The 13,594-nt window shown below is 36.6% G+C and overlaps 1 protein-coding gene across 1 annotated transcript; it reads right to left on the bottom strand.

Annotated features, from left to right (window-relative positions):
* Positions 1-9,796: 9,796 nt before the first annotated feature.
* LOC140854287 (F-box protein SKIP23-like) lies at positions 9,797-10,129 on the bottom strand. Its single transcript, XM_073249840.1, has one exon. It carries the CDS (start codon positions 10,127-10,129, stop codon positions 9,797-9,799), a length of 333 nt encoding a protein of 110 aa, XP_073105941.1.
* Between the last annotated feature and the right edge of the window lie 3,465 nt (positions 10,130-13,594).

Genomic DNA, 13,594 nt, shown 5'->3' with positions numbered 1-13,594 from the left:
CTGCCAGCATAATACATTGGACGGTAGTGCGGTCATTGAGCCACTTCTGGTAAGTATCTCGGATCGCCTTACTAGCATTCAGAGCTGGCTCCTCAGGTGCTGGATCCGTTACTACATAAAGGATCCGCTCATGCTCAAGGACGATTTTCAATTTTTAATACCAGCTATCAAAATTAGGTCCCATGAGCTTGTCATTATCTAATAATGACCGGAGAGATAGGGTAGTGGCCATAGCTGTATAAAGAAAAACCAGACCTCTATTAGTACATAAATTAATACTAAATACTTAGATTTTAGTCTAAAGTTTTTTCCAATATTTTTACGAACTGGTAGCCTCAACCTCCAATTCGAGAAATTACTTTAATTCCTTAATGGGTACTAGAATCCACACAGACTACACACGAGCCCAACTTTGGTTGGTCAACCCATGTGCATCTATGGGTAGGTTCTTAACCAGTTGTTTCTCTAAACAACTTCTAGTAATTGATTTTGTCCCAGAACCTAATCAGTAGGCTTTGGCCTCCACTGAAAAGATCTGGTTAGGTCCAACCATTAACATGACTTAATTTGGTGAATCAGACCAATAAATGATCAAGCTCGACTTTGGCCAGCCAACCTAACCACCATCAGAAAGACTCAATCAAATTATCATATTATGAATGATAATTCCATTAGCCAATGAGCACCAGGCCTTTGGGCCTCCAATGATCATTGAACTAATGGACTCATTATCACACACTTAATGGGAGGCATTGACTTAGTTATCATTATAACTTAATCATTTTAGGGACTTAATAATTTTTGAGGATTTTATTAAAGGATAGTAGAGAAGAAATCATCCAACCAATTTCAATCCTCCCACTGACTTCACCAAGTCAAATTAAAAAAGATTTAATTAAAGCTGGCATTAGGAGCACCTAAATCAGTCACACTGATTTACCTAATGACATGGGTGAGCTCTAATCACCAAGTGATCTAATCAAAATCTAACTTACCAGATTGGCCAGGTAAGTGAGATCAGTGGTGGGGATTTGCCATTAACTCGTCAATAATCGAATCAATGCGAGTAGCTCCCGCTTAAGAACCACTGGTCAAAACTGTCGAACTTACCTTAAACACCAACCGGTTCATTAGTTTTAATTTTGATCAACTTAGTAAATAGTGCTCCACCGCGTAGCCATGAATTAAGTCCATCTTGATCTAGTTAAAGACATGGACCCATTCAACTACAACTATTGAAGTTGAGTCTAGAGTATCCTTGACCTAATCTAATTCAACTTTTGATTAGATTTGACCAATTACTCCATTTAGTCCATTTTTAAGCTAACCTTAGGTCTAACCCAATTATAGACTTAATTCATCTAACCCATTGACCCACAAGTTTATGCAATTGTCTTAGGTCTTAATTCACAATTCTAGACCTACAAGACAACACTTAATTCTTTTAATTAAGTACTTGGGCTGATGGGTCAGGATTTAGTATTTCGAAAATAATTTTCAAATTTTGAAAGATTTTATTTTCTGTTCACCAAATGTGTTGACTTATTTCATAAATGGATCAGCACAATTCATAAACAACAATCCTATTGCTCATTTCATAACAGAAAATAACTCAAAATAAATCATGAATTTTCTTTTAGATCTAATCTAACACATTCATGATAAATTTTATAATTAAGTCCTTTCGCTGCTTCATCGGTATGGGATATAATTGCATCGACACCCCTACCGCCATAGGAGACCCCATCGAATGGGAAGAGAGGGCCTTTAAACCTTACTTTTCTCCTATGACCGGACGGCCATGGCAACCAACCCAATTAGATTACTTACTACTTGGATCAAGTATATCTAAATATACCAATTTCAAAATTTAAATTTTGAATTTCAAATTTCAAATTTCAAATTTTAAATTTGAGATTTCAACTAAATTTTAAATTTCGAATTTTCAATCTTTGAATTTTAAATTTTGAATTTTAAATTTTAAATTTTAAATTTTAAATTTTAAATTTCAAATTTGAGATTTCAACCAAATTTCAAATTTTCAATCTTTGAATTTAAATTTTGAATTTCAAATTTTAAATTTCGAATTTCAAATTTTAAATTTCGAATTTTAAATTTTAAATTTAAAATTTCAAACAAATTTCAAATTTTAAATTTTAATATTCAAATTTTAAAATTTAAATTTTAAAATTTGAATTTTAAATTTGAACTTATAGATTACATCTTAATCTACGCATGCATATGTATATCATATTCTAGAACCATGCTCTGATACCATTTGAAGCAAAAATTCAGTGCAGGGGCAAAATGGTAATTTTAAAACTTTTTCAAAATTACTATTTTATCATGAAATTATTAATTAATCTCATTAATTAATACTAATTAACCCTACACTAGGATCTAAATATGATACAACAGCATGCATTTAAATTTAAAATTCAAATTTGAAATAATAAACTTTTACTATACTGTGTTCAGAACACATCACCTTTTGCGGGTAGTCGATCACCGTAATCTGATCACCGTCGGAGAGCTCTGATCATCACGTCGTAGCCACACTAGTGTCTGACCTCTGCGGATCGTCCACACGAAGCTCCCGTCTGATCGGCTCCTCACGAATGCTAGTTCATGATTTCACCCTTTTGATGGCTGATGTTGATCGAACTCCTTCGATCGATGTGTGCTGACTCCTCGGATGCTCTAGATCATCTGCATGATTGGTTGAGAGGCTGATGGATCTCTTCCTAAAATTTGGTGGACTCACGACACTCGTGGCATACAAATCTCACTTCCCAAACCCTAGGTAGAAACCCTAGGATACACACCGAAAACCCTGCGCCCAATTTTTTTTCTTTTCTTTCTTTTTCTTAAGGAAGGGTTTGGACCTTCACCTCACACACAAGGCTTCCTCACACCCCATTTTCTTTCTCAGAATTTTTCTACGCACGCCCCACCTCCCTATCTCTTTTAAAACAGTTCAAAACGTGTCTTATCTGCGTGAGAGGATAAAGATAAGTGGTTACACATTTGAATTCAAATCAAATTTGAATTCAAACTAAAACCAACTCATCCCTATCCACTTGTCGTGTGAGAAGAGAAGGGCGTGGACTCTTTGTGCGTGGAAAATTTTTATGAGAAACTTTTTCTCGTGTGAATTATGTGGCGCACAAGATGGATAAGCTTGAAGGCAAAAGATATAAGTTATCCATTCAAATTCAAACACGCTTTAAATTTGAATGGTTAACTAATCAGCTTTATCCATCCATATGGTGCACAAAAGTGGGCATGAGAAGGGCTTTGCGTGAGAAAAAATTCATGAGAAGTTTCTTCTCGTGAATTCAAATGGGTGCAGAGATTTAAGGTGGTGCAGGGATTCAAATTCGAATGGTGGTTTGATCTTAATTAAACCAACTTAATCAAAATAGGTTAAGTACAATTAGATTAAATTAAACTCAATTTAATTAGGCTTAATTAGGCTCAATAAAATCTTAATCAAATCAAAAATTGACTAAGTCCAACCCCTGATCAAATCAGGGACCAAACTATGTCGACGATTAGGTCAACTCTTAACCTAATCGTGTCAAACCCAAACTAAATCCAATTTAATTGGACTTGATCTAAAAATAATTACTCAATCAAATTGAGTTAATTAGCGATCAAATCACTAATTAAACCTCTCATAAATATTGAGTTCAAATCCGATAGGCAATTAGGCATCAGAGACCATCGATATGAAACCCTGATCAAAGAGTTCAAATTTCAAATTCAAAATTTGAAATTCAAAATTTTAACCCCGGTACCCAAAATGTGTGGAACTCTTGATCAGAGAATCCTAATTCTCAATCATAGAGTTCCAGACACATAAGACTCATAATCAGCCACAAGATCAGAAAGGAACCTCTAATGTGTGTGACCCCGCAGGTTCGAACCTAAGCCGGTAGCACAGGAACCAATTCCTGTACTAATCGAAGTGACCATCTAGCAATGATACTCGATGATCGGATAGATCGAATAGTCGCAATCACAACATTCAGAACCTACGTGAATATGGTTACCGTATAATTCATCCCTTTTGACTCCTGTGTTTAGGACGACTTAGGGTTAAACTGTCAATCCTGATGAGATCATCCGAATCGTGCTCAACTCAATTAGTCCTGTGACTCCTCACTAGGACTACCCTGGCCAAGATTTTGCTAAATTGAAACACGACTGTACACAGCTCCTAAACTGGAGTGGTCAATCCCATCTTGACACACGCACCGACAAGTCAAGTACTTGACTACACCCAATAGCCTTCCGTCACTGAATTAGAAATTCAAGTAGTCCAGTGCCTAAGTGTAGTGAGTTGCTTGCAAGTCACTGTGGCGGTCTCAGGTTGGAGGGACAGTTGTACCCATATCCCATTGGAGCAAATCTTGACAGCAGAAATAGCTCCGGAGTCGGTCACGTTCAGTGCAGATGTACCATTACATCTCACCTGTATGCCATACCAGTGTCTCTACACTCCTTGGTTATGAGGACAACCAACTCATATGGCACACAATGACCTATGCTCGATAAATGTTGTTGTCCTTGATAACAACGTATCATTTGGTCGCGAACATGTTTAAGGACTAAGCGACAAATCCTCCTTTGTCGAGTCTAAATAGTCCTAAGGACTTCACCACAACACAGGAGTTCATTAGAAGATGAAACATTTGTGATGAAAAAATACCAAAATAACTTTTATTTATTTATAATTCATGTACTAATACAAAAGGAGCACAACCGTCAACAGGCTGACGATTGGCTTTGGGACACTATTCCCAACACATCTCACATCCAAAAAAATGTTGATCAGGATTTGTGGTGGTCCAAGAGGTCCTCAGTGATGATCTGGTTCCACAATGGCAAAAATTGATACTTCAGGAGTAGGTGTAACTAGAAGAGCTCAATTGGAAACCCTCCATTGCCTTTATCTCCATCGATAACCTTTCCTTTCTTCCATGAATTTTTTCTTCTCCACCCACAGCGTACATGGTGACTCTTTCTTCTCTACCCACGGCAGGCTTAATTGAAGATCTCTCTCAGCAAGGACCATAGACTCGCTTGTTTTCCTCCCCTCTATATTTAGGGCATCCAAAATAATAGGTCACATGAGGCATGTGATTTTACCTTTTGGCGCTTTGGCTAACACTCGACTAGAAATTGAAATCAAGGGTAATTTTGTAATTTCAAAAAAAAGGACATCATGTGAGGATCATGTGATAGTATTCCATTAATGAAAATAGACGAAAAGAACAATTGATACACTTCAATAATTTAGAGGATCTAATTGAAACATTTTAAACTTGAGGGGGTATAAATGAAATTGAGGTAAACTTAAGGGGGTGTCCATGTAATTTTTCTAAAAAAGGAGAATAAAACCACATCTTGAAGATGCGATTTCATTTCAAATAAAAACTGAAATTGCATATTCAACATGCGATTTTAGTTTTAAATTTTAAGTTTTTTGTTATGATAAACGACATCACTTGAAATCATATGTTGAACATGTGATTTCAAATCCAAAATCGCAAGTTCAACATGTGGTTTGACTATCTTCATGCCAACTCAGCCCACGTGCCGTATGTTTGAAAATAAAATGGAAGAAGGGATAGATTTAAAAATAAATATTAAAAAATAATATTTTTAAAAAAATTCTAATTGTCAAGCATGTTTGGGAGCTCAAATCAGAGAGGGAATCAAATGGACGGTTTAGATATAAGGATTATTCGAAGAACCAATTGAGGCTTAGGTTGTGGGGAAGCATGATAGGAGTGGGTAATGTGTCGGAACAAGAAGCAATTGATCGTACGCCAAGGCCTGCCTCCAACCACCGAAAGCCCAAGGACACGGTCTGACAAGCCCCGATGGGGCCCATCCAACGTGTATGATGCATCGCCTTCGACAAGGATATTATAGTTCTTCCAACCCTCTATGCGTGCTAGACGGAGCAAAGAGCAATGAGCCATCACATTTGATGGGTCCAGATTTTTGATGTGCTGAGTTAATCGTTTGGCTACTGCGATGAACACTGTTGATGCAGAATTCCTTCCAGGTCATGTGATGCATCTGACCCAGATGCACACCAATAATGAAAATTGATAGTATGATGCCCATGGGATGATTCGAAGTGGCTTCGTGCATGCACCTGGTGCAAGTGGACCGTGCAAATCCCATGGTGGATAACACGCCATGCGACTCCTTGTATTTCATCAAGTCGTGATTGCACGCTCTCCGCCATGTATATGCTTTAAGATTTGCCCTGATTCACTTACACCTGGCGCATGCAGTAGTTTCTCTTATGCACGAGAGAAGGCTAACGTGATCCTGTGGCTAGCTATAGGCTTGCAGAGATGACGGCCCAAAGTTCTTTTTTCAGAAGAGAAATTTTTTGTGCACCACCCACGGTGTAGAAAATCTAACATGGAGCACACCACATTGTCTTATTGGACCATGTAGTCATCACTTTCTAATGCATATTTAATATTTATATTTATATTTTTTTTTTAAATTTTGAATGATAAAAATATTTTTTTTGAAAATTATGATACTTCTTGTTAAAAATTATGACATCTTTCACAAAAATTATGATACTCCTTTCCTTCCGAAAAAATTATAATACCCCTTCACAGAATTATGGTACATTTTCATAAAAATTATGACACTCTTCTTTCATAGAATTATGATACCCCTTCATAAAAATTATGACACTCCTCCTTCATAGAGGTGTTATAATTTTTATGAAGGGGTGTCATAATTTTTAAGAAGGAGTATCATAATTTTTTCTAAAGTATAAGAGTGTCATAATTTTTATGAAGGGGTGTCATAACTAAAGAGTATGGATATTTTCGTCATACAAAATTTTTAAACAAAAAAAATGATCTACAGGCATTAAATGTATGTTGGAAAGTGATGACTATGTGGATCAATCGGATAAGATGGTGCACTTCATGTCGAATTTTCTACATCATCCGTAGTGCACAAAAAATTTTCTTTTTTAGAAAGCAGAAGAACGTAAAAACTGTTTATAAGATACAGAAACTATAAGAAAAAAATTATAATTATAATCAGACAAAAGACACATAGAATATAAGAGGAAGAAAGAGAAAATCGGAGAAATAAAAAAACTGCAAGGAAACATAGCCATCCAAACTCTAGTAGAGGTAGACATGACCCTCCAAAAATAAATAAGCTGCAAATGAAACAGCAAATACAAACCAGAATAGCCCACAAGGATTAACAGGTTGATAAGGCCATAAGCTTATAGCCCAAGCTTAAAGTACAAAATCATTATTGCAATGCTATAGGTAGCCATTTTTAAATGAACACATTCCAACTATATTATCATGGATCTCGGTAAACAGTTCCTTTGTTACGGTAATACAACTATAACTCCATATCGAATTCATGTCACAGAATTGCATCAAAAAAAATTCATGTAATAGAATTATATCAAAAAGAAATTATGTCACTACAAAAATTTCTGCACTGAGCACACAAAAAAATTCATGTCACTGCAAAAATATCTGTATTTTGTGGAACATATCACAAGATAAGATACGATAAGATAGAAGATATCATAGTTTTTGATTCAGGCCAGAGTATATTTTGGTGCAATAGTTTCAGTGATTCCTGTGCTCTTGTTGAAGATGAATAGTCTTCTCGGGTTGATAGCAGGCAATTGAGAATTGGTGAAATACAAAGGGCATTAGCGTATCCACAGCATGGTCCAATTGCAACTGGTGCATACAACATGGAGAAGACTTCAGTCCAAAAGCGGCTTTGACATTGCCCATAGGAAAATCTTTGGCATGGAGCTGCGCACAAAAAAAAAACAAAAAGAAAAAAAGAAAAAAAAAAAAGAAAAAGAATATATATATATATATAATGATCTAAGTATATTAGAAATATATTTTTATTAAAAAATATAAAAAAAGACTACTCAAATTATAACCATAAATTCATACAACTTTTTTTTTATTGAAATGTAGGCTATTGATTTCAGTCTTTTGCATTTATAACCAAATTATAATGTAGGCTATATATCAGTACGTTATAGGTTACAAATAATTTGGTAATATATAAATTGCAATCAGAATTAAATGCCAAAATACAATCCTATCTCCTACCTTCATAATTATAAATTTGTAATCAATTAAAAGGAGATCTGAAAATAGAAAATTCGGAATTAATCAAAACTTCAAGAAATCCAGAAACACAAATTATAGAAACCTAACTTAGATAACATGAGCAACATGAATGGATATAGAAAATCGAGAAACCTAACTTCAGAAAATCTATATGTTGGAAATGATTTTGTACTGACCGAAGCCGTAAAGCATATAAAAGAAAGATTGATCCTCCAAGATTTTCAAATGCTGCGGTTCATTTAAAATTCAAACGATCCCGATATACAGTTGTCCACAGAGCAGATAAAGAAGAAATAACAAATATATTTCTTCAATAACGATCAAATCTGGCTTTCTGCCTATAAGGATGTCTAAGGTACGAAATCTCCTCTCTCCCCTTCTTCCTATTTGTTGTCAGAATTTTAACTTGAGTATCAAAGATTCTCATCGGAGCAATCTTTGGTTCGAGACTTTTCTTGCACATCATCATCGCCAACCTATCATTGTCGTCCAACTCCAACAGATCCGACTTCGAGACGAAATCCTACATCAACACTATATAACACCAGACAAAAGCCAAGAAGAGCATCAAGAAAACATGGATAACATCAGAAATGAAGAACTTCAAAAACTATGAGAAAATTTATGAAAAGAAATAACAAATTTAGACTTACCGGCTCACAATGCCTTTTCATTTCTGTAGCAGTTCAAAATCTGCATGCAGTTTACCGCCCAGATATCTTGGCACAAGCCAAGCATCAAGTAGATCCATTTTCCAGCACTGCTGAGTAATCGTTGTCCGCCATCAAAGAGAAGAAAGGGGCACTCGGGAGGAACAAGCGGGTCGCCAGGGAAAATAATAGGGAGGGAGGAAGAAAACAGGAGAGGGTTGTTCGGATTATGGAAATCTACTTTATGGGGATAGTTATTGTAATAGGGCCTTTCACCGAAGGATTTCTTTTTTTCAAAAATGAAATTTGCATATGTGCATGTGCAAAATTTTTTTGATCTTTTTTATTCAAGTTTATGGCATTTGAACCTTGGAAGATTTTGGTTATGCGGAATGAAACCGTTTGTGTGTGTGTGTCCATTTCATATTTATATTTACTTTTCTGTAGCTTAGGTCTGAGAATTTTTTTTTTTATCAAACTAGTGAAAATGAAATGGGGTTGACCTAATTGGACGTTCACAAAAATTGGTCCTTTGCTTTTATTTTTAAAACTTTTTGACCTAGACTAGCCCACATGCTTGAATTTATGAGTTGCAACAGAGCACCAATTAAATCAAACAATAATAATAGAAGAAAAAAAATTAAAAAAATAAATATATAAAAAAATAAAATTCAAAATAATGAGTTTGGCTTCTTTTACAAAGAGGTCTAGGAAACTCTCTCTCTATATATATAATATATACATAATCATACACTCTCTTTCTTGATAAAAGACAAAAAAAATCGTTATATTTTACTAAAAGAGGTCCAGTAGTATATGGAGTCAAAGATTTAATCTAATTTAACATGATCCTGAATCCTAAGATCAACCAGCTAAATAGAAACCCCAATAAAATTGGAGGCAATAAATCTCAACTGCTAGCATAAACGTATTCGTTAACCATGCCATCTTGATCATCCAGTAGAGCCTCCATCATGGCTTGCTTGAGAAAGGAGCAGGCGGGAACCAGATCTGTGGCGGCCAATTCCACTCAGAATCGATCGAGTGAAAATCATAGGGCTGGAAACTTTCATCTGTCAAATTGAACACTTCGATATCATGGATGACTCGCTGATCCATTTCGTACCCATCTCTGTAGCCACCGGTGAAATAGATGCTGCTGCTCGTAAGCTCGGGGAATTTGCATGTGGACAGTGCCATCGAGTGGTTATGCCCGAGGAACAGGGCGAGATCATCCAGGTCTTTGACCTCGGACCACTCGTTCCTTCTCTCGTCGAGCTTGAAGATGGCGAATGCTACAGTCATCCTCGCATCGTCGGGAAGGATGGACTCCCTCCAGCCATTCCCGTCCACCGGTAACCACCGTGTTATAGCAAGCACAAATATAGGGCACACAGAGATTCGTACAATCACACAAAATAGAGAAGAGAAGAAAAAACAAACACAGGATTTACGTGGTTCGGCTGAAAAGCCTACGTCCACAGGCAAGACACGACAGAAAAATTTTACTATGATGAAAAGAGAGATACAATCACTCAAGAACTCTCCAAACTCTAGCCGCAATTTGATTTCCCAAACCTCTCTCACAAAACTCATGCCCTCCGCTACCAGCACAGACCTCCCAAAATATTTTATTCAGGTCGCAATACGAACTTTTCAGATTGGATCATAGTTCGAGCCCATAAAAAATATCTAAAATTCAAGCCATATTAACACATCGCGACTCCCTCCACACCTCGAATAGGTCCTTACCGTCCGGTGACCCCACCAGGTACTTTTGATTGAAGCAACAGCCCCGCTGCTCCCACTTTTGCGATTGGGGACGTTCTACACGTCACTACCACCGGCGAGCCCGGGGCAACGAGATCGAAAGATGATGTCACAGAAGATCTGCGGAAGTGGTGGTTGGAGCGCGGTCCATGACTCGTCCCCAGCGTGCGCGAATGACAGATCGTTGAATTCTCCATGGATGACCGCCACGGCTGCAGAGGAGGGATCGAGGATTGCCTTCAAATAGTAGTACACGCACATGTGCTCCACTTCATGCGGCACCTCCCCCAGGTTATCATAGCCGATGACATAGTCGGTGATGCGACCGTCGGAGTCACGGACGACACCGGCGACATCGAAGAATGTGGCGACGGATGGGAGGGCCAAGGATGCCCCGGTGAGCGGATTGAGAGTGTGCAGCTCGGACAGCTCGTCGACGGTGATCAGCCACCCCTCGGAGGATTCGATGCACAAGCGACCGTGGATCTCCGGGAGGAGGATTTTGTACATCTTCTGGTCTGGGCGGCTGAAGAAGCGGCGGGTGTCGGGATCCGGAGCTAGTCGGCCACCTCCAGACGGCCGAGTATGAGAGCCTGTAGCTCGAGAGGAAGGGCGGCCCAATTGTTGAGGGACATCGCAGCCAATCAATAGTTCTCTCCGATGTACCCTCCAAACGCCCAGCTATCTCCCCAACCCAATTATTTATACCATACAAGAGAACAGAATCCTCTTCGCATTGAAACTGAGACACCGCAAATTTTAGTACGGAAAGGACTCGTATAGCTCAAATTTGCAGTTTTTTCCGTAATTTTCTTTCTTTTTGTTAATTTTCCCATGTTTTCCCCGATTTTTCCTGTTTTTTCCATCCTCACGAGTCTCAATATGGTGGGATTCTTGGAGCGGCGGCCAAATAGGGAGCTATAGACGAGGCCTAGGGTTTGGTGTTCGTATTTATGCATAAGAATTTGAGTGGTATAAATATGTTATCAATCAATTTATAACAAGGTGGGGTGGTATCTTATTGGCTTTTTTTTCATTATTTTCAGATCATACGGTACCTTATTGGTTAAGGCAATGATTTAGTTGTCCAAAGATTTCGAATTCAAATCTCACCAACTCTATACAATAACTCTATACAATACCATCTGATTAAAACTATACACTATATGGTATAGTGATATACACATCAATACATAGTTTTCGAAATATAAATCTCATCAATACATAATATATGGCCACATACTTAGCAAATTAGTCATCTAACAAATCAATATATCCGATTAAAACTACATACTAGCAAATCAATACATATCTCTAAATAAATTGATATATATTTTTGATCATATTATATTCATCAGTATATATTATATAATATAGTGATATATACTAATCAACATTCTGATATATATTGCAAGTTTCTTTGATATAGTTAAAAGCTATATATCAATTTATTTGTAAGTATATAATGAATTATTATTGAGTGTACTAAATAAGCCTGTAGTATACATCAGAAAGTCGATAAGTGTGTATCACCAAATTATGTAATGTATATTAGTGAATATAATTCTCTAAAAACTATATATATCAATTTACTTGAAGGTGTGTATTGGATTGCTAAAAGATTAATTGTTTGAAATTCCTCCTAAAGCCATAAAAAAGAAACGAGTATAACAAATTCCACCATACCATAGTGCATAGTGAGCTTGTAGTCAATTTTGTATATCATCTCTTAGGAAAAACCTTTCAACCAAAGTTACATAAAATTATAACTTTTAAGAAGAAATACAATAAAGATAGTTTTCTTCAGCTAAGCAGCCAAATCAATAACTAAAAATCAATGAAAGAAACGAATAGAGAATCTTCGCTCTTTTGGTGTTTTGAATATATGATGGATCTGAAACAATAGATAAATGAACCTACTAGGCGATTGTATATGACATGATCAAGTATAGTTCTTTCTCTTGATGACTATTTTTTTTTTTCTGTTGCATGCAAACATTATGTCCGTTCCTAAGAGGATGAGCATAGTTTGTTGTTCTTTCTCGAAAGCTTTACAAACTTATGTATTTTCTTTTTTTTTTCTTTTTTTTTACAAGGATCTGATAGAAATTATATATATGTATAGTATCCTGACCTACATCACTTGGACTATTCTATCTGTATTAAGGCACAGGGCACAAGTTTATCTCAGCATGGGTAGCGTTCTCGAGGGATTCTCCAAAATCAAGAATTTTGATTTTATAGCATAAGTGTTAGAATCCTACATATGTACCAAATCTTAGGAGTATATGGTATTCTTGTCTATTTCTTTTGATATGTCTAAAGCTTTTGTTGTACTCTCTATTTTATATCTTGAATTTTCTAGACCAGCAAAATCATAGTTGCTAAGTTCTACCTTCCCTCCCAATAGTTATTTCTTCAAGGTAAGTTTTAGATTTTCATTTCATTTTTTTATAGATTTTTGAGGTTAATGTTGCTATTTTTTCTTTCTATTTGAAGAATTTCTTGATTATTTGCTCTTCTATTCATTTTGGGTTCTTCAATGTTTTTTTGATTTTCTCTACTTGATCAACAACATCAAGCAATTGTTCATCAATTTCCAAAACACAAAGCAGTCCTGATAATAAACAAACAGCCAACTAGCTATCAAATAGATCTAGTCTAAACCCTAAAATAAAATGGACAACTAAGAAACACAAGACCAAGAATCCAACAAAAGTTCTAGCATAATAATTCCCATAATTCCTATAAACATCAACTCCATGAAAGAACCCTAGAAACACCAAAACAAAAATTCTAACAAGAACAAAGGCAATCTGGTCACCGAGGTTGGCGTACTTGAGCTGGCAAGAATCAAAGCCGTGCCAACATTGGAAGAGCTAGGTTGTGGATCTCTGATGGCTTTACATAGTTGGGGTGGGGAGGTTGGAGATGATCTTTTGCTGGTGCTCAGGGTTGGGGTGGATCCCAAGCATGGCTGCAGGTGGGGTAGGGGGTGGA

The sequence above is a fragment of the Elaeis guineensis genome, chromosome 16, assembly GCF_000442705.2.
Source record: "Elaeis guineensis isolate ETL-2024a chromosome 16, EG11, whole genome shotgun sequence".
In the NCBI taxonomy this organism is placed as follows: domain Eukaryota; kingdom Viridiplantae; phylum Streptophyta; class Magnoliopsida; order Arecales; family Arecaceae; genus Elaeis; species Elaeis guineensis.
This window is presented reverse-complemented; position numbering and strand designations above follow the sequence as displayed.